At 56.5% G+C, this 26,023-nt stretch overlaps 8 protein-coding genes across 8 annotated transcripts; 2 read left to right on the top strand and 6 right to left on the bottom strand.

Moving 5' to 3' along the window:
- Nucleotides 1-2,096: 2,096 nt before the first annotated feature.
- On the bottom strand, nucleotides 2,097-3,941 carry CH63R_02208 (Alpha amylase; the record flags this gene model as incomplete). Its single annotated transcript, XM_018297183.1, is given in 3 exon segments — nucleotides 2,097-2,648; nucleotides 2,758-3,470; nucleotides 3,476-3,941. Coding segments are annotated over 3 exon segments (1,731 nt in total).
- Nucleotides 3,942-5,669: 1,728 nt separating this feature from the next.
- Nucleotides 5,670-6,950, bottom strand: CH63R_02207 (Duf647 domain-containing protein; the record flags this gene model as incomplete). The annotated part of the gene is made up of 3 exons (XM_018297182.1): nucleotides 5,670-6,458; nucleotides 6,518-6,569; nucleotides 6,598-6,950. The coding sequence occupies 3 exons, from the start codon at nucleotides 6,948-6,950 to the stop codon at nucleotides 5,670-5,672; spliced, it is 1,194 nt and encodes a 397-aa protein (XP_018161998.1).
- A 129-nt stretch (nucleotides 6,951-7,079) lies between these two features.
- CH63R_02206 (Duf647 domain-containing protein) lies at nucleotides 7,080-7,601 on the bottom strand (the record flags this gene model as incomplete). The annotated part of the gene is made up of 3 exons (XM_018297181.1): nucleotides 7,080-7,172; nucleotides 7,229-7,333; nucleotides 7,446-7,601. The coding sequence occupies 3 exons, from the start codon at nucleotides 7,599-7,601 to the stop codon at nucleotides 7,080-7,082; spliced, it is 354 nt and encodes a 117-aa protein (XP_018161997.1).
- A 3,510-nt stretch (nucleotides 7,602-11,111) lies between these two features.
- On the bottom strand, nucleotides 11,112-12,130 carry CH63R_02205 (uncharacterized protein; the record flags this gene model as incomplete). The annotated part of the gene is made up of 2 exons (XM_018297180.1): nucleotides 11,112-11,364; nucleotides 11,472-12,130. 2 exons carry the CDS (start codon nucleotides 12,128-12,130, stop codon nucleotides 11,112-11,114), a joined length of 912 nt encoding a protein of 303 aa, XP_018161996.1.
- Nucleotides 12,131-13,418: 1,288 nt separating this feature from the next.
- Nucleotides 13,419-16,808, bottom strand: CH63R_02204 (Amino acid adenylation domain-containing protein; the record flags this gene model as incomplete). Its single annotated transcript, XM_018297179.1, has 3 exons — nucleotides 13,419-15,366; nucleotides 15,487-15,973; nucleotides 16,082-16,808. 3 exons carry the CDS (start codon nucleotides 16,806-16,808, stop codon nucleotides 13,419-13,421), a joined length of 3,162 nt encoding a protein of 1,053 aa, XP_018161995.1.
- A 1,887-nt stretch (nucleotides 16,809-18,695) lies between these two features.
- Nucleotides 18,696-19,157, top strand: CH63R_02203 (enoyl-CoA hydratase/isomerase; the record flags this gene model as incomplete). Its single annotated transcript, XM_018297178.1, has 2 exons — nucleotides 18,696-18,894; nucleotides 19,090-19,157. The coding sequence occupies 2 exons, from the start codon at nucleotides 18,696-18,698 to the stop codon at nucleotides 19,155-19,157; spliced, it is 267 nt and encodes an 88-aa protein (XP_018161994.1).
- A 234-nt stretch (nucleotides 19,158-19,391) lies between these two features.
- Nucleotides 19,392-20,169, top strand: CH63R_02202 (Enoyl-CoA hydratase/isomerase; the record flags this gene model as incomplete). The annotated part of the gene is made up of 4 exons (XM_018297177.1): nucleotides 19,392-19,517; nucleotides 19,607-19,657; nucleotides 19,753-19,869; nucleotides 19,987-20,169. 4 exons carry the CDS (start codon nucleotides 19,392-19,394, stop codon nucleotides 20,167-20,169), a joined length of 477 nt encoding a protein of 158 aa, XP_018161993.1.
- Nucleotides 20,170-21,429: 1,260 nt separating this feature from the next.
- CH63R_02201 (uncharacterized protein) lies at nucleotides 21,430-23,769 on the bottom strand (the record flags this gene model as incomplete). Its single annotated transcript, XM_018297176.1, has 2 exons — nucleotides 21,430-23,231; nucleotides 23,340-23,769. The coding sequence occupies 2 exons, from the start codon at nucleotides 23,767-23,769 to the stop codon at nucleotides 21,430-21,432; spliced, it is 2,232 nt and encodes a 743-aa protein (XP_018161992.1).
- Nucleotides 23,770-26,023: the final 2,254 nt, after the last annotated feature.

Genomic DNA, 26,023 nt, shown 5'->3' with positions numbered 1-26,023 from the left:
TCCGAGCCAGTCTCCACTGAAGCTCTCAGTATCTGTTCTCGCAGGCACCAAGAAGTCGTTGTCTTGGACACAGTCGTCACTCTGCTGGGTGTTGCCGTATGTTGTCGCCTCCAGAGCACACGTGCTGGCGCTTGATTGGCAAAAGGACAACCCCTGCAGAGAGCAGTCAAGCATCAAGGCATGGCCGACTGTGTCTGCTGGTGGGTACGGGTATTGACAGGCAAGGGATTGTCGCGAGCATCGTCGACACGCGGGCAATGCCTGGTCGCAACGCCTCTTGGCTGCAACACAGGAGGAACAGGACGTCTTGCGGAGTGACATGCGGACAGAAGTGGGGTTTGTAGGAGTCAGAAAGATGCCTGCTGGCGAGCTGACGGCTTTGAAGAGACCAGGGATTCAAAACCGCGCTTACGCTTACCAATCTCCATTGTGGTTGACTCCATTGTCTCCCCCCCCAGTGAGATTTCGGGTCAATACGTATGAGATTCGGATGATTTCGGAACGATGGTGACTTGGAGAACAATCAGTTCACCCTGCCTAGAGAGTGAAGGCATGTCACTCGCAGCAGTCGAGGCAGATTCGTGCAAGATACTTACCTTCTTGTGTGTTTTTTTCTTCTTGCGCATGGTTTAACCAGTAATTACCACCGATTGGGTGATTTATAATGCGTTGAAGTTCAAAAATAAGACACGTTGACGGGTTGACGCATTATTCACACGCTGACAGTAGGTAATGGACGTCACATGGATACCCGTAAGATTTCCACTACATGGTATCCCAGCGCATGTTTGCACCTCGTAGACTCCCAGAATTCCATTTGAAACCGCAAGGGAAGCCGTGCCGATTCTATTTCTATCATATACGGCTGGGCAGTTTGGTGCACCTTATGCTTCCACCTGCAGGCACTCATACTTGAGGCAAGCATGAGTTGCTGAAGGGCAGCAGTCGATACATCTGTGCCTAAGGAGAAGGTTTCCTATAGTCTCAAGGTTTCATGTCCAGCCGGTACAAGATTTCTTCAGGAAGCGTTGTCGAGGAAGCGAAGACACTGCCAAAGTGTGCAATCATTGCCCGAGGCCAACAGCATTGAAGGTGGCTCTCTGTGCCGGCAACTCTCAGCAAGCAAAAAAACCATGTGAACGTATTCACTGATAGTTCTTGATGTTTCGCCCGACTTATAGTTGTCTACGCAAGACTGTTCACGATGCCCTAAACTCTGTTTGTAGTGGTAAGCTGAAACTACAATGCCTATGGTGTTTACGAACTTCAAGGGACCGCAAATTGTCCGCCCTTGATGATGCGCAGCACGTTGAACCGCTATACTGAGTTGTCTCCATGCAATATATTGTTACTTGGTAATCTCCCTACACGGTCCGTGTATTACGCACATTCGAAGCTCTCTGGAGATGTACTCGACATTCACGAGAACCTATCGAAAGCCTTGAAAAGCAATCTTTTCGGTCACTAGATAAGTAGGATGTTGTAATAAGTCTCCCCAACCGTACTGAATGATGAGTTGTCTTCTACGTAACGAAAAGCACATCTCTGTAAAATGGCTAGGGCTAGGTGTCAAGACCGGCATCATCACCGGTAAAAGGTGCCTCAATCCACTCTTTTCTTTGCATTTCCGCCTTGCAAATTGTCCTCTTGAGAAGTCGCTGGTCATCTCGGCCCGTCAGAAAATCTTCTTCCGACATATCTCTCCGCCTTCCAAGTCGACCTTGACGGCATAAGTTATCCGGCAAACGGGTTTGGATGCGTTGTTGAACCTTGAATCGAGGCAACCGGGCAGACTGGCCAGGCATGCCACACAGGTGGCCACACCGATGATGCCAAAACTTACACAATACGAAACAAGATTCAGGTGGCTCAACATGAAGGGCGTCAAAGCAGGAACCTTGAAGGGGTGGCGGCGTGCAAAGTTTGTTGAGGGTATTGCTACGGGAAGTGATCGTCGCTAGAAACAAATATGCAATCGAAGAGAAAGAAATGTGCAGAGCCTTCTATCCTACAGCGAGTTTTATCTTGAGCCCCCCGAAACTCCGAAAATGGTAAAAAAACAACCAGAAAAAAAGACGACATAACAATGATTGGCTCTATTCCACTAGGCTCTGGAAGTCGGCGTTAAACTTCACGGGGAACTTCTTCCTCCCCTTGGCGTCGCTCCTGACGAAGCACGCCATGCTGTTCCGCCCGCAGCGGAAGAGGCCGAGGCCGTTCTCGTCGATGGTGACGGGCTCGGGCTGCAGGCCGAGGACGTCGGTCCAGACCTCGCCGGCGTGGCTGTGGCCGACCTCCATGCAGAGGCGGGTGTCCGGGTCCTCGGCCTTGGACCAGCTCATGACGAAGGCGAGGCCGTCGGGCCTCTCGTCGTTGCCGCGCCTGACCCAGCCGATGCAGTCGCGCCGCTCAAAGTAGTCCTCCTGCTTGCCGTGCGCGTAGAGCTTCCTCGCCAGCAGGAGGTCGGGCAGGCCCTCGATGGGGGCCTCGGGGTGGGGGAGGCCGATGCCGTAGAGGTCGCCGAAGAAGACGCACGGGTGGCCTTCCCGCCGGAGGAGGAGGAGGCTGTAGGCGAGGGGCATGAACTCCTTGCAGATGGACGTGTCCATGGCCTGGCCTTTCTGAGTGTCGTGGTTCCGGATAAAAGTCTACAGAGTCGGTGGTCAGTTTATCTTTTCTGCGGTTACGAAGGGGGGGCAGAGAGAGAGAGAGAGGCATAAGCAATAGGTTGGATGGCGGGGGGAGGGGGGGACGTACCACGGCGTTGTCGGGCCGTTGCTCCACGAGGGTGTTCTTGAAAACCTCCCTCAGGTCCGTGTCGTCGTGCCACGAGAGCCTCGCGATGTGGTACATGAGCGGGACGTCGTAGAGGCTGAAGAAGGAGTGCATGTGGTCCAGCCACTGGGTCAGGACGCGGACGTCGCCGTGCCAGAACTCGCCGATGAACATGAGGTCGTGGCGGTTCCTCTTGCGGAGCAGCTTGGACCACTCGTTGATGAAGTTCCACGAGATGTGCTGGACGGCGTCGACGCGGAACCCGCGTAGGCCGAGCTCGTCGACGATCCAGCGGCCCCACTGGTGCTGCTCCCGCACGACGTCCGGGTTGGTGTAGTCGAGGTTCTCGAGCATGAGGTAGTCGGCGTTGCCCTGGCTCGTGCCGACATCGCGGTGCCAGTTCTTGCCGTCCTCGACGTACCTGTAGATGGCCCTCTTGCTGTTGATCTGGTTCCAGTCCGTGCCGTTGAAGTGCGACTTGTTGTACTTGAACTTGCTGTACTTGCCCCCTCTAGCTTCGTAGTCGAACTTGGTCCACGCCTCTATCTCGTAGGGGTCTGTGATGTCTATCCGTCTGTCTGGGATGCGGTGTAAGCCGTCTTGATCTCTTTTGTGGTTGTTGTTGTTGTTGTTGTTGTTGTTGTTGCTGTCGCTGTCGTTGTTGTCACGATGATGGACAGAGTGCGTTGCGCTGGCTCACCTGAAGGATCCACCTCTACGACCTTGACCATCTCGGTGCTGTCCGCATAGGCGCGGTGGTTGTGGATCGCGTCCCAGACAAGGCCGATGCTGTTCCTCTCCGCGTCCGCCGCCAGAGACACCAATTCTGCCTTGGTGCCCCATTTGGTGGGGACGGACCCCTTCTGGTTGAACTCTCCCAGGTCCCAGGCGTCGTAGATGTCATAGCCGTTGCTCTCGGGGCACTTGGCCTTGCTGCCGGGGGGCAGCCACAGGCTGTTGACGCCGACGGACTTGAGCGCGGGTAGTGCCTGGCGAAGCCGTCTCCAGTGCTTGTGATCCGCAGGCAGGTTCCATTCGAAGGCCTGGAGCTGAACCGGGTTGAGGTTCCTCTCACTGCGGTGGCGACGGAGCGACCTGGCACGAGGCAGAGGCTGAGGTTGAGCAGCCTCGGTGGGCTGAAGGGGCGCGACGCTGGTTTTCGTCATGATGAAGATGAGCAGGACGGTAACAAGGGCGGGAACATGGAACTCGAGCAAGATCTTTTCGTCCCAAGAGTGGATGGGGAGTGGCGGCCGAGCAGCTCTTTATGTGTCGGTAACGGAATCCCTTTTTCCCAGGCTCCATGCAACGCGCAGCAAGCAAAGCACCACGTACTTGATATCCCATCGAGCGGGCGAGTGAGTGCAATAGGGTGTAGGGTGTAGGGTGTATGGCATGAACCCAAAGAAAGGCTCATCATACACGTGTCCGTCCATGTCTCCCATCACCCTGCCACGGTGGCTTGCGCGGACGCCGCAAGGTTCTTGTGGATATCTAATCGAGTCTGGGTGGTCTCATACTCTAATTCAACACGCTCTCTACCTCGAACCAAGACCTAGCCAGTCGATATACGATGAAGCCCAAAAGGGTCCAAAACTAGGGACATGTGTGGGGGGAGGGGGGTGTGCAGACATTGGGACACTCTGCTCACGTGTCTCATACACCAATCGTTCCAGGATGACAATGCCTGTGCGTGTTTGCGAGTCGTCTGTCGTCTGGGCAGCAGCTGGTCCTCGGGTTCGCTTTCACGAGTCACTCTCCCCTTTTGATGAATGCGAGGCATGATACGAGCCAAAGCGGGTCGCATTCCCTTCCCCAGTTCTCCTCCCCTACCCTCCCCTTACCCCCTCCTCCTCAAAGCCCGTCAAAACTAAGCCCCCCCCCCCAGCCATGGCCCGGAAGAGACCGGCTCAGTCGAGGAGACATCATGCTTAAGCTGGGGATACAACAGGTACCAAGCACGGCCACCGCAATGGCGTTTGAGGCATGGCCGCCAGTGCTCTCCCTTTCAACAATACACAACACAATTAGGCACCTAGGGACGGGTGAACGGGGGCATCGGGACGGGCGAGAGTCGCATTACGGGGCCAAAACGATCATCAAATTACCGATAGCGAGATTGGCCTGAGCATAATCCAACATCACCAAGCCCCCTTATTCACGCCCGCCCCAACGCGAATGCGAGCGCTTCCTCTCGGCACTCTATCACGCTTCGGCACTGCCCTGAGGAAGATTGCTGTGCACCCTGAGAGAGAGAGAGTTTGTGTGAGAGTGAGCTTATAGGATAAGACAGGAGAAAAGCCTGCCACTTTTCATGTAACTAACCGAAGGAGAATCGAGAAAAGTCATGGTACATAACCATCCAGGGCCGCGCTGATTGGGGAGGGGGGGGGGGGGCAGCTGGCTGGTTTGAGTGCGGTTATTTGAGGTTGTTGCTACCAACCTGACTGCGCGTCTACCAGTGCTTGACCCCCAACACAGCAAAGTTTGCCCTTCCCACGTGTCGTTTGCGTAGGATTCCCGGGGTTATCCTTCCGTCTTGCAGCAGTAGAAGCCCATGAAGGTTGCCCCCTCGCCCCTCCATGCAACAACGCCGCATCTTCAGGTGGAAGTCGGTCTACTGACCGACGCAAGCTCACCAACGTTGATTATATGATCTGCATAGGCTGAGGCTCTGGGCGATCATCAGACGAGTTCGGAATGGCTCTCAAAAGAGGCTTTCTATCATGCTAGTGCTACTGCTGCTGCCTCACTACCTGGATGGGGTCCGGAGAGGAGGGGTTCGGTGCTCCGGGGGTGTTGAGTGACACACTGTTGCACTTTTTTTTTTGAATGAGAAGTTGGGCTGAGTTCGACGAGTCGGTGTTTGTGATTCCTTTTGATACAAGCCCCTTCTAGATCGTCCGTTCCTCCGCATGAACTCTGAGCGCCTCCGTTGCGTCAGGCTCGCGTACGATCCGAGAACCTGATCGGGTCTCCAGCACGGACACGTCGAGGTTCCAGCCCGCGAAGCAGAGCCTCCTCGCGTACTCTTCGTATTTCTCGCTTGCGATCTCCAGGCTCGCCTCGATGTGGTGCAGCATCACCAGCTGGTCCAGCCCGGCCTGGGCCAGGTCGTCTTCCCTCTGGCCGCTGAGCCGCCTCGCCAGCAGCAGCCCGTGGAACCAGGCCTTCAGCTGCGACTTGGGCGATACCCCGTCCTTGAGCACGACCATGACCCTGACCCTCGACGCTGCGTCGTACGACGTCCGCTCCGAGACCACGCACCAGAGGACGTACTCCTCCTTCTCGAAGCGACGGAGCAGCGTGGACAAGTCCACCGTCGCGAGACGGAAACATCTTTCCCTGCCGCCGCCGCCACCGCTGGCCAGAGCCTCGAGCAGGGACTGGAGAGACACGCCGTACTTGCAATGGCCGAGGACCGCGCCCGAGTTCCAGCGGAATACCTCGCCCCCGCGCCTTTCGAAGATGCGCTCCCTCTCGGCGACGTGATGAGGCGTGAGGACCTGGCCCTTGGAGAACAGGGCCGAGAATGCAATGTTGGCCCGCTGCCGGTTGAGCGAGCGGGACTTTACCGCTCTGACGCCCTTCCAGTTCAGGAAGAGATGGAGTGCCAGCAAAAAGATGAGCGTCGCCCATGTGGCTCTTTGGTCTGTGAGCAGCGAGACCACGAATGTGCCAGACTATTTTACGATTAGCTACTTGCGGGAGTACGACCAGAGGGGCATCCTCGTCAACGTACGATCATTCCAATTAGAGAGATGGCCGTTTCTTGGCTGGCGTCTTTCTGTTGGCTGCTGTCAGTCCCGGGTGTTTCTTTACATAGACTCAAAGCAGGAGGATAGGCTGCGCTTCAAAGCTACATCGCCATCGCTTACAGCATTGAGCTCGCCGAGGTTGTTCCACTTGGCAAAGTGGCCGCTGAGGCTGCTCTTGGACGCGTTCCCCGCGACGCCGCTGGCCGAGTACAGCAGACTCGAGAAGCACAGCACGAGGAACCTGACGCCGTGAGGGAAGAAGGGCGAGAGGCAGTCGAGGACCATGGCGACGTCGCAGAGCACGTCCGCGGCCAGCCGCCACGCCTTGCACTCGGCCTCGATGGACGTCCCGAACAGGTGGGCGAAGGCGATGGTCGCGAACCTGCCCGTGGACTCTCTGATGACCTGGACCAGCATGGCTCCGGTTGGGGATGCCAACGAGTCGCCAACACCCAGACCTAAGAGGTAAGATTAATCTTCAGATTAGCGCCTCCCCATCCGAGATCTCAGAAGCGCGGCTCAGCTCTAGGGGGGGGGGGAGCAACTTTAGCCGGGATCATGTCCGATGGACTTACCTTCCCAGACAGCACGAGACGAGATCATGCCGGCGATGGATCCGGCAAACGCCTGGACGGAGTCCTGCTCGACCCGTTAGCAAACGGCCACGGCAGCCTGTCGAGGGCTCGGCTACTTACATAGATCTGATAGGCGGCGTAGTCCTCAGTAACGCTATGGGGGTAGCCGTCCGGCAAGAAGATTTCTAGAAGCCGTAGCCAGGGCTTCTTCCTCTTGAAAGGAAGCTACGCGTTGGGAGTGTGTCAGTCACATGCCTTTGTCTCCATCTCTTGGGGGGTGGGGGGTGGTGCTGGTGAATCGTTTGCCGGGGTTCACCATGTCAGGGGGTGCACTCACCAGGACGTCGACCCTCGAGGGCCCGATCCTCGACGCCGACTCGACGTATTTGGCCTTGAGATTCCCGGCCTTGTCATACTCGGCAATCGCCAGAGAGGCTGACCTGCTAGCCATCCTGGGCCTCTCCAGCAGGACCTGCGTCGAGGACGTCGGCATGGTTCTGGAGCGTGTTATGAGACACCTCGGGGGTGGAGAGTGACCGTTATTGGAAGAACCGGAGGATTGTCTGACATTCGATACTCCTCATAAGAAAAAAAAGAAGAGATGGATGGAACCAAGAGGCTGCTGTTGTGGCCGAAGGGGGGGAGGGTGCTTCACGGGGGAAGATACGGGCGAAGATTCGGACATGCAAGGGCGAGAGAAGAAGGGGAAAAAAAGGAAGCAAAACAAAGAAACCCGGAGGACCGCCCTCGAGTTGGCGGATACGAAGAATCTACAGGTAGCCGCGCGTTATGGGTGACCGTATCGGTCTGAGCCGCCAGACAGAGCCTCTACCCTACAAGATAGACTCTAGAGACAGACAGCCATGACTCTCCACGAAACTTTACGGGTCCGGACCGTGGTTTTGTTTGGCCCTGGAACCCAAACATGTTCGACGATCTGTCATCGATCCCTGTTCTGGACATGTCAAGACGTGTGACGGGGAGCACGGCAGGGAGACCAGGGAAACTCTCAAACCCACCCACAAAGGTGTGGTGGTATGCGTGTGCCTCTCTGCACGCCACAATGGCTTATTCTCCGCCCACGGACTTTGTTGTTTCAACAAGTTTGAATCTTTCCGCAAGGGTTGTTGATGGCGCTCAACGATACGTCAGTCCCCCCCCCCCCCTCCCCGCTTAGGCACAACGCGAAAGATACGAATGTCTGTGTGGCAAACATGCGGAGTTGGGATGGAAATTCCCACGCTGAGCTGATCCGCGTCGACTGGGCCGAAACGTTCCGGAGACGATGCGGAAGTAATGCTGCTGCTGCTGCTGCTGCTGCGGAGTATTTCCACACAGCTGTTTCTGGTTCGGATACCGGGTAACAGCAAGCGCTGAGGACGATGCTTGATCCCTCTCTTCCCCTGGTAGATATGGCATAGCAGGGTTACGAGAAACGTTATCAGAGTTGCAGGGCGGAACTGCAACCGTAACGATATACAGGGAGATCGCCACAAGGGGGGGAGAGGGTAAGGCAAGCTCCATGTCACCCTGATGATGCAAGCCGAAGCCGTCGATTTCGGATCGCCATCTCGATTTAGGCTCGTGTTCGAGTTGGGCAGCCCTACACAGGCCACCTTGATCCCACCGTGTCGTTGGAAGCTTAGACGACACGCCCGCGGCGGCCCTTCTTAACCTTTTTCGTTGATGTTTTCATGACAGAACTCAACACTGAAACGATCCATCTTCTAAACGACCCCCCCCTTGCCTGTTTCTGTCAGAGATGGAGTAGTCGTCTACTATGTGTACTCTCTTCTGTTCGCTATGATAGGACAGCGGGTAAGGCTGGCTTAGCATCTTTCAGGTCGAGTTGACGTACGTAAAAGAAAGTTCGTCTCGTGCTGTCACACACACAAAGAAAAGAAGCCTTAGTATTCGTATTGGAAGAACGGTCATGTCTTGCGAGGTTCATGACCTGCAGAGGGGTTTTCCCGTTGCAGAACCAGCAGAAACGTCTCAACAACCAATTGCCGCTTTCCCGCGCGCTGCGAACCTGTGTTCGTTTCCCCTTTCTCTCTCTCTCTCTCTCTCTCTCTCTCAAAAACCCCCGCTCGAATGACCGCGTTCGTCCGTCTCCGATCGATCTGCGAGCCGACGAGGTGTTCCCGTCAGTTGCCGACTTTCTTTCCATCTTTTCCTATCTATCTGTAAATCTCCTTGAACCATGAGTGGCACGCGCTGGAGGGACTCCATCGAGATTGCGCCTTCTTTCGAGACGCCTCAGTTTCTGAAACTGGAATGGCTTGCCGAGACGATACTCCAATATCGAAACCTTCCACACCACCCGTCCCTGTCAAAAGAGGAATTGGCTCCGGGTGGCAGCGGGCAGGGGACCATGTCCGTGTCATTCACGCTCCGTCTGCCGCCGAAGGACATGACTTGGTACAGGCAATGGCCATATCCCTGTTGTCCACGTAGAACAGCGCACGTCGGCCGCCCTCCTGTCGTCAAAGCTTCTTGTAGTGATAGTGGCCGAGTACCGTTACCGTCACCATGTCAAAGCCTGCCTAGAGGTTTGGACAATGCCCTTTCGTGACGTGGACTCATCCCCCAAAGATGCCGGTAATCGACGTTTAGCTTGAGAGCTCCAAATCGTCCCGTAATTGGTTCTTCTTCCAACTCGGTCATGGGCATGTGTAGTGGGCCAACCGCGACCTGGGTCTGCTGCAGAGACCTTGGCCTATCCTTCCTTACTCCTATAGCTGCACAACAACACATGAAGCTATCGCCAAGCTTGATCGATCGATCGACTTCCAACCTGTGATCACTGCCAACAACATGTCTACTAAACTGAGTATGGCAACACTGGGTGATGATCCCGCTGATGATTTACGTGCTCGGAACGGGGTACGATTACCACCTTGAGCGTCGTCGTGCACACCGCATTCTTCGCGCTCAGCACGGCTCTAAAACCCCGAGCGTGTGTTTCTGCTGCCTGTGATCGCCCGCGGCTTTTTCATCCCAAAAGAAGTAATGGAATCGCGAGTGAGTCCACTCGTCGTCCAGCTCGGCGAACTTCCGGTTCCATCACGCCCTGAAGGCAACGCCCTGAAAGTAACGCCCTGAAGGTAAACGCGAAGAACTTGTACCGTATCATAAGGCCGGGAAACCTGCCGGAGCGACCCAGAGGCTTGGGCGTCATCAGAAGCAGCTGAGGGATGTCTCAAGGATTCGGCCTGGGCCGGCTGCCGGAGGCGTCTTTGAAAGAAAGGTGCGATACGGCCAGTGACGAGTAGAATGTTCTCCGCATTCTCGGACTGCGAAGGCATTTTGACCTCGGCAGGCTGTAACTCACCAAACAGAACAACTCACATTTGGCAAACCTGATCCGGCTGCAGTCAGGCGAGCCACGACATCTGGGGAGATGGGGTGCTCGGTTTGCCTAGTACATTGGGTTTGTGAGATCTCGTGGGCTGTCCGCATGCGCATCACCTCCCACATGGCGACGACGTCCGAGTCGCCCAAGGGCTTGGGCGCCGCGTCTTTCCCCTCGTCATCATCTTCCTCTTTCTCTTCTGGAATTTTTTTGGCGAGAAAAGCTGGCCTCCCCTAGTAGGGAACGAAGACCCGGCAACGAGCTCCGTCCTTGGCTACATCAACGATCCGCTGGACAGGGGCTCAAAGATGGCTGCTTCACAACCGTCATCAGGCCTGTACTTATTACGCTGTGGATTGCTTCCCGAAGCACTCCAGGTCCCTTGTCAAGGAGCTGTGGGTTCATAGTGGCAATGTCAGTTGCAGTCAGCCAGTGGTTGTGTGAATCTCAGGACAGGATCAGACTTATTGCCATCAAGGCATCGTCAAAGGCGACAATACACCCCACTGGGCAAAACGAAGAGGGAGTGTAGCTGCTTGCATGTGGGAATGGTGGCCAGGATGACTTGCTTTAGTGACAGTTGCTAATACTTGCACATGGCTGGAACAATGTTGATTTATGCGTGACTCTTAAAACTACCATTAAGCATTACTGAGCGCCTATGCGAGTGTCTTCCCACATCCAATCTGCGATGCCTTGAATAGGGATTTGCTTGATCCTCAACTGTTTTGACATATACATGCCCGAGGCGATGAGGGCCCAGCTCTCTGCGTTCTCGGCAGCCTTCCGTGCCCCCCTCACCCGCTCTGGGCTCTTCAGAATTTTGGTGAACACATCGTGATAGCCTCGGGCCATCCTGTAGCAGTCTAGTGCATCATAGTAATAGTCTTTGGTCATAAATCTAAAAGAAAATTAGAAGTTGAAAAACAGAAAGGGAAATTCATATCATTAATGGGTTAGGAACTTTTGCGGACTACGCCCAAGCCCGCAAGGATGTAAAACACTTACATGTCTTCCTCATCTTTTCGACCAAGCAGCTCCTTGATTGGCGTTGCCACATAGGTTGTGTGGGTAAGCTCATGCATGATTACAACGGACCTTGTGTGACTGAGGTCCTGCATGTTGATAGTTCCGGACCATCTCTCCACATAATTACGGTTCCTACCCATCGCCTTTTTGTACTGTTCTAGTTTTTTCTGAGTCGACGAATCGGTCTCGAAAAACTTTTGGCAAAGGGATAAGATAGGGTCTAGGGTCCCGTCCTTCTTCGTCGACATTATTGCGACTGTGTCGGCGTCATTCTCAGTGCAACGCTCATTGCGGCATTCGATGGTGAACCCGTCGTCCTTGTGGAACCCGTCCAGCATGGCCGCGATGCGGGTGAAGACCTCCTTGCCCGCGTTTTCAAGCTCCTTTTTGCCAAAGGCCTTCGGCTCTTGGAACGCCTGGAAGAAAGGGTACTTGGTGAGTTGCTCAGCCGCGAACTCGGCTGCCTTCTTGGCCATTTCTATCTCTTCGAGGATGATTTCGACGTCCGCTGCGTTGCACCCGCCAATTTGACCTTCTTTTTCGCCCCGGAACTTGAACGTGCGCGGCGAAACGTGGCTCTGGACTTGCCCAGCAATGGCAAGTAGAACCAACTGTTGCCATAGTAAAAAAAGGCGCATGGTAAACAAAGGGGGAAGGGAGTAGTGTATGGTTGTTGGTATCCGTAAATGGAGTGTACTCAAAGTAGGGGGGTTAAGGCGAGTTGGAAGCTTCGGTCTTGCTGGGCTGAGTAGACAGACGACTTCTTCCTGTTGTCTTCTGCGCAGGTGGCTTTCTTATAACAAGTTTGTTGATTCTCTAGATACTGTAGAGTTACAGACAGGCTTAAATGTACGCTTAAACGTACGTTTGGAGACTGTAAAGGTGGTGGAGCCTTCATTAAAATCATCACCAGTTGACGGGACGTGTGCGGTTCGCTTTCGGTTTCATTGGGCAGTAGACTTATACCTAATTTCCGCTTCGGCGTTTCCGCGACTCAACGCTTACAAATTGGCGGACGATTTGAATTAAAAGCACAAGCTCCTGCTAGATCGCTCGGTGGCTCCGCGTTGATCATATAAAAGCCTCAGATTTGGAAGAAAAAAAATAGTTTTGTTTGCTTTTCTCGTTACCCTGTGTTTAAGGTTCAATCGATTGTCGAACAAGAGGCGAATGAATGTCCGCCTTGTCCACCCTTCTCAAACCCTAAAACACTATGTTTCAACCATTCCTTATCTCTTCTGTTAAAATTAGAGAGCGTCTCTTGTGCTGCTAAAACTTTTGCTGCTCGTGGACGAGCAGAAGCTTGCGAGAGAGCTCGCAGTTATATCTAGCCAGTTATTAGGATCGTCTGTCGCCAAGGCGTAAACTTTCGTCTGACCAAGATAAGATTTCCCAAGCCTGGAACATCGTTCAAGTGTCTGTGAATCTTTCCAGGAAGCGAGACTTCGGGGCCGACAGCATTTCCCCATTGCTCCGAGGCTTCGAACTAAATCGACCATGGAGATGTCCTGGTCCCAAGGCGCTGGAGTTCAACTGCCCCATTGTGCTGGGTACTCAACTTGGCAACACAATGGAAACAGTTCCATCTACAAGTATGTCTATCAAAGAGGACAGCATACGTGGATGAAAGTCCTGCTCACAGGTGCGTTTCCAGTAAAGGGTGGTGAAGGTCGCGGTCCAAGGGGATTCAGTGTCACGTTCACGAGGGAGAGAGAGAGAGAGATAGAGAAAAGCAGCCAAACATTTCCTTCATTAACATGATTTGGTATCGGGGGGGTCGGACTACATATAAATGAACCTGGACAACTACTAGTATAACACGTTTTATGATATAGACAATGTAAAGTAACCCAAGCGCGCTGAGACGCCGAGAATTCACTCAAAAACAACAACCGCAACTGCAACAGCTACACAGAACAAGCAACACTACGAGTCCCAGATGGGCCCAAAGGCGGGGATCCCGCGGCTCTCCATCTGGTAGACAAACTTGTTCGTCGTCGGGCCGTTGGAGATGATGGCGACGCACTCGGCGCCGCTCTCGCGGTAGACGTTGTACGCCAGCTGGACGAGGTTCGGGCGGCCCATCTGGTCCGTGTCCCAGATGAGGGCGTCCGGGTCGGCGGCGAGGATGGTGTCCATGACGGCCTGGCCGTACGTCTTGAGCGGGTTCTTGGTGGACCAGACGACGCGGGCGGGGACGCGGCGCTCCATGAGCACGGGGAGGCAAGGGCCGATGCCGGAGCCCGTGGCGACGAGGACCATCTTCTTGAAGAGCGGAGCGACGGCCAGCACGCCCGAGGCCGGGGTGCCGCGGGTCCAGATGGAGGTGGGCGGGTTCTCGATGATGCGCTTGGTCCAGTCGCCGGCCTTGGAGACGACGATGGAGAAGCCCTTGCCGCTGGGCTCGGGGATCGCGGCGAAGGCGTGCCACTCGACCATGGGGCGGTCGGTGATGCGGACGCCGCGAGAGGTGCAGGGGCCCGGGGTACAGAAGTCGAAGTGCAGGCGGACGGCGTGCTTGGAGAGGGGCTCGGGCACGACCTTGACGCGGCGGAGGCGCATCCACGGCAGGGCGATGCTGAGTGTCGTCAGGGCGACGAGGTAGAGGGCCGGCGTCTTGGCGAGGACCAGGCCTAGGGGCTCGGGGGAGGCGGTCGAGGAGGCGGAGGAGGCGGAGGAGGCGGCGGTGGCGATGACATGGGCCCAGACGAGGGCGAGGGCGGACCAGCCGGCGAAGCGGTGTGTCCACTCAAACTGGTCGTGCATCTTTGCGCGGATCGAGGGGTAGGCCATAACGAGGATCATGAGAAGCAGCAGCAGGACGAGATAGGTGAGGACGAGGGTGGCGAGGCTGACCGGGTACGCGGGCCGGGCCGCCAAGAAGTTGCCGGTGGCGGCGCCGGTGAAGATGACCCACCACACGGTAGCCGAGACGGCGCAGCCCGAGTGGACGCCGCCGTTGTGGTAGACGCGGGCGAGGTGCCGGCGGATGAAGAGCGGCGCCGACGTCGGCACGCGCGAGCACAGCCAGAAGATGAAGTTGACGACGTAGTCCTGGCGCAGGAGCACGGCGCCGAGCAGGTTGGCGGCGACGGCGGTGGCGAGGTGGTCGAGAGGCAGCGAGAAGCTGCTGTGCCGGCTGTCCCAGAGGAGGAGGGCGAAGACGGCGAGGTTGGAGAGGAAGATGACGCCAAAGAGCTTGCGGTAGGCGTTGAGGCCGCGGTGCCGGATCCACCGCCAGCCGTGGAAGCCCTTCTTGGACGGCAGCTCGTGGTCTTCTCCCACTCCCTCGTCCTGCTGCTGCTGCCTCTCGGCCTCTTCCTCGACAAAGGCCGCCGTCTTCTCCAGGTCGAGGGTGCGCTGGGAGTCGACCAGCGTGAAGCCGCCCTCGCTGGTCGGGCTGACGGCCGTCTTGACGGACGAGGCGCTCGAGGACTGTTCCGGTGTCGACATGCCCGTGGCGATGGGCGGAAGCGGAGGTTGGGGAGGACGAGGAAGGGTCTGGCTGGCATCGCCACCGAGGGCAATATCGCGGAGGGCACGCTTGTCAACCTTGCCGTTGGGGGTCAGCTCGATGACGGGAAGATACATCCAGACCGTCGGGACGGCGTAGAAGGGCTGTCCCTCGCCGACGACGGCCTTCAGCTGCGTCTCGTCTATGGGCGAAGGGGCCGAGTAGAACCCCCACAGGCGATCTTCGATCTTGAGCGCACATCCCTTGACGACGCCGGGGCACGTTTCAATGGCGCGAGACACGCCGTCGAGCTCGACGCGGAAGCCCGAGATCTTGACCTGGTCGTCCTTCCGGCCGAGGGGCTCCAAGCTGCCGTCCTCGAGCCAGCGGGCCAGGTCGCCCGTGTTGAACATCATACGACTGGGAGTTGCTGTTAGCGTGGGCTCTTCTTCTCCTTTCTTTCTTTCTCCCTCCTCTGCTCAAGTGCATAGAACGGAGGAGGAACAGTCTAGGCCGCTTGTGCGAGACTGGCTTACTTACCCGTCCTTTGTAAACTTGTCGGGCTTGTATCTCTGCGCCGTCAGTTCCGGCAGGTTGAGATACCCCCGAGACACGCCCGGGCCGCCGGCCCACATGACGCCGGGCTCGCCGATTGGCACCGGGTTCTCGTCGTCGTCGAGCACGTAGACGTTTGTGTTGGGGTTCGGCTTGCCTATGGACAGCGTCTTGCCGGGCTTGTGGAGGTGGGCCGTGTTGAGGATGCTGATCTCGGTCGGTCCGCAGACGTTCCAGAACTTGACGTAGGGCGCCCATTGCTCGGCCAGGGCCAGCGGGCAGGGCTCGCCTCCGACGGCGATGGTCTTGATGTTGGGGAAGTCCTCCCGCCTGGCCATATGCTTGAGGACGACGGACGGCGTGGCGATTACGGTATCGACGCGCTGCAGGCAGTCCGTCCAGAGGTCGTTGCCACTACCCCTGATGTGAAGCGTCCCACCGTTCATCATCGTGCCCAGAATCTCCCAGGCGCCTGTTACGTCCCGAATATATCACACGTCAGCCTTCGGCCGCTAAGATTGACCCTGGCCATAGGATAGGATAGGACAGGGTAGGGTTTGGGAGGTTCATTGGGACTTACACATGTCGAACCCGACGTTTAACTGTTGCGCCACGTTCTTCCCCACGCGGATGCCCAGCTTCGAGGGCTCTGCAAGAAGCGTGTTGGTGACGCCCTCGTGTCTTACGTCCACGCCCTTGGGCCGACCCGTCGTGCCCGAGGTGTAGATGACATAGGCGCCGTCTTCGGGCTTGACAATGACGCCCGGGTGGCCCGCATTACCGTGCTTCCACAGCCAGCTGTGGGCGTCGAGGTCGACCACCCTGACGAGGTCCCGTCGATCCGAGGGTAGGCTGCGCAGCACCTTCTCCCTGAACTTGGGGAGACACAGCACGACCGGCGCGTTCGAGTCGGCAATGTCGTAGCCCAGGGTGTCCTCGGGGATGATGCCGCCGTCGAGGGGCACATACTGACCACCGGCCTTGAGCACGGCAAAGATGAAGACGACCATCTCGATGCATCGCGAGTAGACGAGCACGACGCGGTCTCCCTTCTGCAGGCCGTAGGAGCCCCTGAGCTCGTTGGCGAGCACGTTGGCCCGGCGGTTGAGCTCCCGGTACGTGATGGTCGTGCCGTCATAGTGCCGGATGGCGGTGGCGTCCGGGTGTGCTGCCGCGATAGACTCGAAGGCGTGGTGGATGACTTGGTAGGGGATGGAGTCACTCGGTCCTCTGCTGAACTGGTTGAAAAGCACTCGATCCGCCAGGGAGAGGCTTTCCAGCGAGTGGAAGGAACGCGACGAGACCATAATGAGAGCTTCTGGGTGCCGATGCTCTGGAGTGATTGTACCTGCCAGTGACGCATCCAAGCCATCGACTCAAGGGGTGGGAACCTCGAGGCAGATATATCCAGTTCTGGAGGCCGGTCCATCTCGCTGTTGAACCCTCCCCTCCCCCCCCCCGTAAGACCCATGAGAGATGGGCAAATACGTCAATCCTCGCCTCGATCCTCGACGGGGTACCACAAATTTTGATTCGATATTGGCGTAGATATCCATCCATAGCTTGGCTACCCTGCCTGGTTACCTGCCTGCCTTGAACAGCTCGGTGGCCAAAACAAGGTTGTGTCTTTCAGCACCCCCGTCAGTCACGGATATCAAGGCTAGACGGGTCTCTTTGCTTCTTCCATCTGCGGCCAAGTGCACGTGGAGGTACCTCTCCTCCCATGCAAACAGATGTTTTAGATGCTGTGGAGAACCGGACGACGTCTGTTCTGGACGAGCGGGACGGGGGATTCGAATACAGGGGAGTCTGCAGGGAAGTGAGTGTACGTGATGTGATGGCTTTCTCCATGAGCGAAAGCACTGTCAGGGGGGGGGGGGGGGGGTAGGTAGGCAATGGGATGGGTGAAGGGAGAGGGCAGAAGGGACTTCATGGTCATGGAAGAGGGAGGGAGGGATGTGGGCGCAACCAGGGGAAGCTACTTACTTACACGTGTAGACCGGCTGTCTCCATCACAAGAGACCAGCGGGGGGGAGACAGTGATCGCGGCCTGGAGCAAGCGGGGATTTGCCTCCGTCTCTCTCTCTTTCTCTCAGACACAGACACTTTCTTCCCCGTTTGCGTTTTGGGCAGAAGAAAGACTCCTGTGCTGCAACGATGTCTCCATGGTGCGGTAATAGAACCGCAGGCCGGGCTGCGGGGCGAGGCCGGGCGAGACGTCCAAATCCGGGAAAAACGGAGGTCAATCCGGACCAGATCCGCCCAATGCGGCAGTTGTTGCCCATCCGTTTCGCTGATGGGACATCTCCGCTTCTTCCTCCCCCCTCCGACACTACTACCTACTCTCTCGCCTTGGAGCTGTGCTTAACAAGGGGGTGCGGCAGCGTAAGTGGAGGAGGCGTGGAGTGGGCGCGGAGGATGGTCCTTGGATGTATTTTGGGGTGGCGGGGCGGGAGATGGAATGTGACAAAGATATTGTAAATCAAGACCAGTGCAACTCTGCTTGATGAGCGTGTGTGGCTGTCCGGCATTGCAACAAGTTAGCCTGTCGTCTCCACCAACGTGTTCGTAGCCGCGATCGTGGAGGAGAAGGAGGAGGAGGAGGAGGAGCTGACAAAGGTCTCGAAGGCCTCCCCCCCTCCGTGTCTGCGCTTAATGACAGGCTGTGCCTTGCTTTTGCCATGGATGGATGGATGCCCTTGGCTGCATGTCGTTTGGGGTAGCCCCTGGTTCCCGCGGCTCGTAATCCTTGTAAGTCGTTGATCGTTTCGCCCACACCACCCCCCCCCCCTCCTTCGAGTCTCTGTTTCGATGTTGCTTACCCCTTGAGCTCGGCCGCAGCCCCGGCGGCCGAACGCAGTCGCATCAGGGTTGGTGAAGAAGAAATGCCCCCAGAGAGGAGAGTAGAAGAAGTGGAAGAAGGAGAAGAAAAAGTAAAGAAAAAGAGGCCAGAAGAAAAGACGTCCTCTTCCCCTCCCGTCTGCCATGTGTTGAACACGCGATTCCAAGCAACAGCAAAGACCTGTCCGCATCGTTTGCCTTGCAACATTCCCAGTATTAAGTCGTAATCCGTTTGCCCGCCAGCCGAGTTTCTTCTTTCTCTCTCCCTCTCCCTCCCTCTATCTCTCTCTCTCTCTCTCTCTTACTTTTCCTCTGTTGCACCAATATTGCGCAAGTTTCCCCAAACGCCGGCCATGGACAACCTCCAAACCATCCAATTAACGGTGGACGCCGCAAAGGGCGTCGCCCTGATCCGGTTTGACCGGCCTGCCAAGAGAAACGCCTTCTCGCAGGCCATGATCGGTGAGCTCGTCGCAACTCTGAGTCACCTCGACGCCCTGGATAGCGTCCGCGCCGTCGTTGTCACCGGTGGCCCGGACGGCCCTTTCTGCGGTACGTTCTGTAGCCCTTTTCCTTTTTGGTGTCTTGTTCAACTCCCGGCAACTGTGGCTGTAAGGGGAGGGGAGGTTGGAACAGCCTTAACTCCCCCTACTGCCCAGTTGCCTGATCCCCTTATCCTCCTTCTCCTCCTCCTCTCACGTCCTTCCTTGTCCTCCTCGGCTTTTCTTGCTTTTCCTTTTCCAAAAGGACCCGATTTCCACGTGCAAGTACCGCTCAGCCGTCGGTCGGCGGCACTGCGCGCGGCAATCGACTAGTTGCCTGCCATCTCAACTCCGTCCGATTCCCCACGGACATGATACACAGATGCACAGGGGAGGGGGAAGGGGACGGTGGGGGGAGGTCATCCCATTCTTGCTGCTGAAACGTTGCGAAGAAGCACCGAAAGGGGGGAGAAGGGGGGGGGGGGGCTCCATCGACAGACCTCCCTCCTCGTCTAATCTAATGGAGACGACAAGCTGGCTAACCCGGGTTGGGTGGACGTAGCCGGGATGGACCTGAACGAACTGGTGCAGATCTCCACGGCCGAGGCCCACCAGCGCGCCTTTCTCAAGGACCTGACAGACGCCTTTGCCAGGTTTTCCAAGCCCATCATCGCGGCTGTAGTCGGATTTGCCGTAAGTGCCAAAGTGCCGTGTCTCATCGTCGCTATCTTTCTTTTTCTTCCATGCCCCCCCCCTTCTCCTGCATGTCTCATGGAAACAAGGCTGACAACGAGAACCTCAAGTTGGGCGGTGGCTGCGAAATTGCCTTGGCGGTAAGTCCCTTTGGGGAGAGGGGGAGGGGAACCCCAGGAAACCCCATTTCTTGCGAGACGGAACACCCCTAAAGCTGGCTCATTGGGCGATGTAGTGCGACATGATCTACGCGGCCGAGGATGCCTCGTTCGGACTTCCAGAGATCAAGATCGGAACTATTCCAGGCGCCGGCGGCACCCAGCGGATAGCCCGGGCTCTGGGCAAGCACAAGGTGAGTGTCGACTGACGAGCACGAGCACGAGCACAGAACCGAATCGTTGTTAGCACGACTCGGGCCAGCTCAGAGCGAGCGAATCCAGTGTTAACCGACCAGCAACAATCATCATAGGCCATGGAGTTTGTCCTCACCGGCGAACCAGCCAGCGGATCCGAGTTTGAGCGCCTCGGCGTGATCAATAAGGTGTTCCCCCGCCAAGAAGTCGTGCCGGCGGCAATGGGCCTCGCTGAGCGCATCGCCGTTATGTCGGGCCCCGTCGTCAAGACGGCGAAGCAGGCGGTTCTCACCGGTTAGTGCCCTCCCTTGGTCTTCCTCCCGCACGCGTTCTTCTTTGTTCCTGGTCCTGGGTGGTTCCGGATACGACCCCGGAATCGAGGGGTGCGCCCCCCCCCCCCCCCCTGTGGGTGATGGTGGTGGTGGTGGTGGTGGTGGTGGTGGTGTCTACGGATATGGACCATGACTCGCTGACCCGCCCCTTGTTACAGTCGAAAACAGCCATCTCGATGCCGGGATGACCTTGGAGAAATCTCTTTATTACTCGACTTTTGGCCTGGGTGACTTTAAAGAAGGGATGACGGCCTTTCTTCAGAAGCGTCGCCCCGACTTCAAGCATACTTGAGGTTCGACTGGCCCGTACGTAGCTTTCGGGAGATTGCCGAATGATGTGCAGTGACGCCGTAACCGTTGCCGTTCTCGTTACCGAAACGCAGGCCCACTGCGTGCTTCAGGGCTCTATCGTGTCGTGTATCGCATCGTTTTACAGAGTACACTATCGAAACTCAACGTTAGGGTCTCTAACGTCGAATGACTCGAGTCGATGGCCCTGACAAACTGCTACGGCGTTCCAGAAGCTTGGTCTGGCCTCTCTCGGCTCCTGAGTTGTCGACGGGGGGGGGGGGAAGGGTTTAAGCATAGCGAGCTTCTAGATAGGGAAGCTGATTATTAGGTTCAACCCACCACTATCCTTCCAAGTTCTAGTAGTGACTGCGTGCGGCTGTGCCTGTGTCTATGCCTCCTGCATCAGGGCAAACAACCGACCGACTTTGTTGAGTGCAAGCTTGGCAATGTTTTCGCAATCATCTTTCTCCTGCTTGATTTGGAGATGGTCCATATTGGGGGTGCGATTGTGAATGCCACCTCGTGTTAGGCGCATGCTCGAGTGGAGGAATAGTTGTACCGACTGTTGATATGGATGCAATCAGCATGCATGCATGCATACATAGCTGCTTACCTTACTTACATAGGACGCAGCGTAGGTAGCGAATGCACTCGGCCTAACTAGTCTTCTTCGTTAGAAACAGCGCCAGAGTAGAGTCCGCCCGCCACGCCCGTCTCTTCCTCTTCAGCGTCAGGCCAAGCAAGGCACATGCACGTGCGAACGTTCGTCATGGTAACGGTAAAACGACTTGCCGCTTTCGTTGAAGGGTTCCGTGTTCTCCCCCGCTTGTGTCATTGCCTACAGAAATTACTTGTGTGAATAAGGATTAGTTCCTGCGTCATTTTCTCCGCGTATCCCTTCCCTCCGCACCTACAGCATCGCATTTTGCACAGGATTCAGATGGTGACACCGGTGGTGCCAACGTCGAAGATGGAGTTGCGCCAGCCGTCTCTCTGATATTCATGTACTCGGTCGCCTGCAAGGGTCGCCTCTTCGTTCCACATCTTGACGAGACTGCCGGGTGCATACACACCCTTGAACACGCCCCGTCCAGGCTGCGTGACACCCACGCGGGTGTACAGGTCTGGGTCCTCGGGTGGCACCAATCTCGCCGCCACGGCCTTGACGAAAGTCCACAAGTCCTGCGGGTCGGCAATACGAGTGGCGCGCAGCCGCTCGCGCGCATAGAGCATCTCTCTGTTGGCGAAATGAAGCCCCTCGCTAATGCCAGTCGCAATCTGCGCCTCCAATGCGGCCTTGACCGTCGGTCGGATGAGTGGCTTGAGCAGCCAAGCGAGCCAGGAAAGGCTGCTCTTCCGAAGGCTGTAATCCAGATGGTGGATGCGGACGCGGACGTCGTGAAGCGTAAGCATGTTTTCCAGGCGCTCTTTTCCGACCTCCACATCGATGGCAACGTCAATGCCGCGCTCGTCGAGATGGAAGCCCGCAATCCCAGCGTCGGCGAGTCTCAATATGCCCGAGTGGAGGCGCAGCCAATATCCGAGGTCTTCGGCGGCAATCGACAAGCCCGACAACGTGATCCTCATGAGCGTCTTGACCGAAGTCGTCGTTCGGAACCGCGCTTTGCGGATCTCGACGTCATTCTGGGTCGAGATGTTGAGCTTGAAGGGCAGGAATGAGCTGTTGTTCACGGTGCGACCGGGTTCCAGGATCAAGTTTTCCAATAGGAGGTCAATGGTTGGCACCGAGACCTCGAGACGGGGAATGGGTATGTACTGGACGGCCTGGATCAACAAGGGTATGAAAATGTTGGTTGAGTCGGCCAAGAGCTCGCCGTTGAGGTACTCGCTGGCCGGCGACAGGATCTTCAGGATCCTCTTGGTCGTGTGCAGGACTTTCTTGATGTCGGTGTCCTCAAGCACAGAGTGCAGGGCCAGATGCACGCGGTCTAGCAGGGCATCGAGATCGTCGCGTATCGACGACTCCGAGGTCAACTCCCGCGACTTCGCCCTCAGCTCCCTGAACCGGTCTTCGGCGTGTTCGAAGAAGTCGGGATCCGTTAGGATGTCTTGGAGCAGGTTACCGATTTGTCTGACAAGCTTGTCAAACTCGGGGTCACTGCGACCGTGTTCCATGACGACCTTGAATATGCGCTCGACCTCGTCCCAGTGCTCGCGGTCCCCGAGCGAGGTCAAGAACAGCCAGAAGTTGTGAAGCGCGCGGTCAGCCTCCGGGTTGGTGTCAATGTCCTCCTGCGCCACCTGAATGGTGTCCGAGATGGCGTGGGAGTAGACTAGAAGGTAGCGGCGGATGAGCAGGGAGAGGGTCGAAACCGAGTCGGAGTAATCCTTTCTCCCGCGCAGGTTGAGGACTGTCTTCTTCAACCTGCTCACAAGTGTCTCCTGCTCCTCGCCGGTGAGGTGATCAGCCAGGCTGTGGCCAGCCTCGTCGGCGACGCGGGCGACGCCGTCAGTGACAACCTTGGAGACGTCGATAGCTTCGCCCTGGATTTCGGCCTTGGATGGCGGAGGCTTTGAGTCCCCATTCGGATGCTTGATTGCTTCCTCGTCCTCTTTGGAGGGTTCAACGTCCTCGGCCGCCTGTCTGGAGACGTCGGACAGGGTGAAAGCAGTGTCGCGGAAGACCTCGCGGCCGACGGTACTCAGATCCGAGAGGAAGAGACGGAAGTCCTTGTTAGTGAGAATCAGCGAGCCGACGGTCTGTAAGCTCTTGTATGCTGGACGATGTCAGTACAAACAGAATCTCTGGTCAGTGCTACACCTTTTCCCCCACGGCACAAAACCAGGGACCTTTGAGGTGGGGAGGGCGAGATTCCGGCACGTACCTGCCACTGTATCGGCCCTCGCCTTGGCCTTGGATGCTCGTGCGCCAATGTCGTAGGCGTCGACGGACAGGCGGGCCTTGGTCAGGTACCAGATGAAGTCCTGGATCTGGTCCTTGTCGTTCTTGTGGAGCAGCAGCTCGATGAGCTGTTTGATGAGGAGCTTAACGTTCAACACGAGGGCGCGTCCGGCGTCGCTGAGATCCGGGGTGTCGGGGTTGAGGATGTCGGCGGACAGGAGGGTACGCAGGTTGATGATGAGCTGCTCGTTGGAAGGCATGTACCCCTTGCCAATGGCGCGAAGCATCTGGTACGTGTGAAGCTTCTCGTGGAGGCGTTGCTGCAAGGCCGTTTCATCGTTGTAGCGAGGCAACAGAGGCTCGCGTTCGCGTTCCTCGCGCGACGGCCGGCCGAAGCCGAAGCAGGACAGCATCGCGACGCGACGACGGAGACGCTGCTGAATCGAATGAAGCCTATGCTGTGTGTTGGAGGTCCTAGTCCTCCTGGTGGGACTATCGTGTCGACTGCGTGGATGGGTGAATCCCCTAGATGTGGTCTGGTCTGGGTTGGGTCCGGGTCTGGGTCAGCAGGGTCTGCAGGGATGAAGTGTATATGGTAGGTAGGTGAGGTGAAGCGATGGATTTGTTGAGAGAGAGGGTATCTGCGATGTAGGTTGGATATGCTGAAGATTGGTGAGATGAGATGTCGTTGGAGGTTCCGTCCGTCACGATGATGCGGATACAGGCGAGGCGTGGCGTCCTGTGGCACAGCTACGCTACTTAGTACAGCACCTAGTCACAGTACATATACCCAATTAGGGATCTAAGGCAAGGAAGGTAAGGTACTAGGTAGGTAGGTAGGTAGGTAGTTGAGACAACTAAGGAAGGAATGATGCTGGCGATTGCGATGGCGATGGGCGCATTGAGGTGACCAGCCAATGACGTAGCTGGCGAACTGCGCAGCGGTACGTACTTCGTTTTCAGCCAATCATAAGCCACAACCCGGAGCTTAGCATCCGTGGGGGCACGTGCCAACCCTACCTCGGCAGGGAAAGAGGAGCTTGGGGCCCGGAACAGAAACCGCCGCCAAACCGCCAAACCGCCAAACCGCCAAACACTGGAGAGCGTTCTTCCTTCTCTTGTCTTCGTCTCATCATCTCATCTCCTTATCCGCCACAACCGACAACAGTGGTATCCCGCGTTCCACGTCGCCCTGGTCGCTCTCCAGGATCTACACCCGTCTTTTTTCGTTCCTTTTATGCAATTCCTGGATTCTCTCCAAAATTGACATCGTCTAGTTCGGTTTAGATAGTGAAACGATGAGCCACTGCCTCACAGACAGCGAAGATTTCCCTGCTTCAGTAGTTGTCAGCGCCGTGAGCCACATGGAATCAAAAATGAATCAACCGTCCGACACGTCGTCAAATTGGGCATTCGTTCTGGAAAGGTGTACCCGGCTTGTCCATCCCCACCCTCCCGAGCAGAATCCCGGTATCGCGGCACCACATGGATGTAGCCGGAGGGATATCTGGGGTTGAAACATGGCACTTTTCCTAGCGTCTTATGGTCAATAACCCCGGTTTTCCTTCCATCATGCTGGGTGTCGGTGACAGACAACCTGAAGCATGGCTGATGTTGGCTGAGACCCTTGCCCCCGGCCAGACGGGGTGTTGCCAGTGTGCCACACGCACACACCATTCACGGCATTCGACTGATGTACCAGCCGAGTGTTAACCGGCATCGACGACGCATGCATGATCTGACATTGTGGGCGACCCGGCTTCTGCGATGCCACCACATGACCTGGCGCGCTTTCATAGCACTTTTCGGCTGAGTCCATTCGGAGGCATCACCCCGGACTGCTGCAGAGGTGATGACGCACACCATCTTCTAGCTCGTGGCTGCGGCTGCGTTTGCGGCGCTTATCTTGCATGGCCGGTCCAGCACTAACGTATGGCAACCCACTCAGTTGCGATGGAATGGAGTACGAGGGCGGCTACTAGGAAGGCCGTTTGCCCTACAAAGAGGGGGATTCTCCATTGACCCCCCGGTTCCGCTACTCCCTTGCCAGCCGATATCCGAGCTGTTCCAGACTCGGAAGCATTGGAATGAACCGAGAAGCGGATCTTCAGGGGGCTGGCTAGTCTAGCTGAGTTGATTGAAAATGCGAGGGCGACGTAGGTAGGTTGCGTGCGGTATCTCACATGCTGCTCGTTCATAGTCTTGCGGAACGAACCAAACACACAGCCCTCGTGAAACGCAATGCGCTATGTTATATAGCTGTCTACTAACAACTCTACATTCCAAGCGAATCAAAATCGAGTCAGTCAAACGATATTAGCGTTGCGCCGTTGTATCATCATTCCAAACTTTTGATAGAGAAGCATAGAGTCGGGCAAATCACCTCGGGACTTTCCGGCGTGCTTAGTCTTAACAACTCCCAATCTCTCCCAATAGCAATCAACCAGAATTTGAGGGTCAAGCGTACCAAAATGGAACGAAGAAAACACTGGACAACACAGCATAAGCTCATTAATCAGAGCTGCCGCAATAGACACTCGGCAAATCAACAATGCTTCACACGAGGCCGGGTTTTTTACTTTCCCGCAATTCTACCTACCAACATCGCCGACGGGGCTCAACTCTCGCCGGCAGTCGACCCATCTTACAACTTACCCAAGTTGAAAG

The sequence above is a fragment of the Colletotrichum higginsianum genome, chromosome 2 (genome assembly GCF_001672515.1).
Source record: "Colletotrichum higginsianum IMI 349063 chromosome 2, whole genome shotgun sequence".
Classification (NCBI taxonomy): domain Eukaryota; kingdom Fungi; phylum Ascomycota; class Sordariomycetes; order Glomerellales; family Glomerellaceae; genus Colletotrichum; species Colletotrichum higginsianum.
The sequence above is the reverse complement of the archived record's forward strand: the minus strand, read 5'-3'. Positions and strand labels throughout refer to the sequence as shown.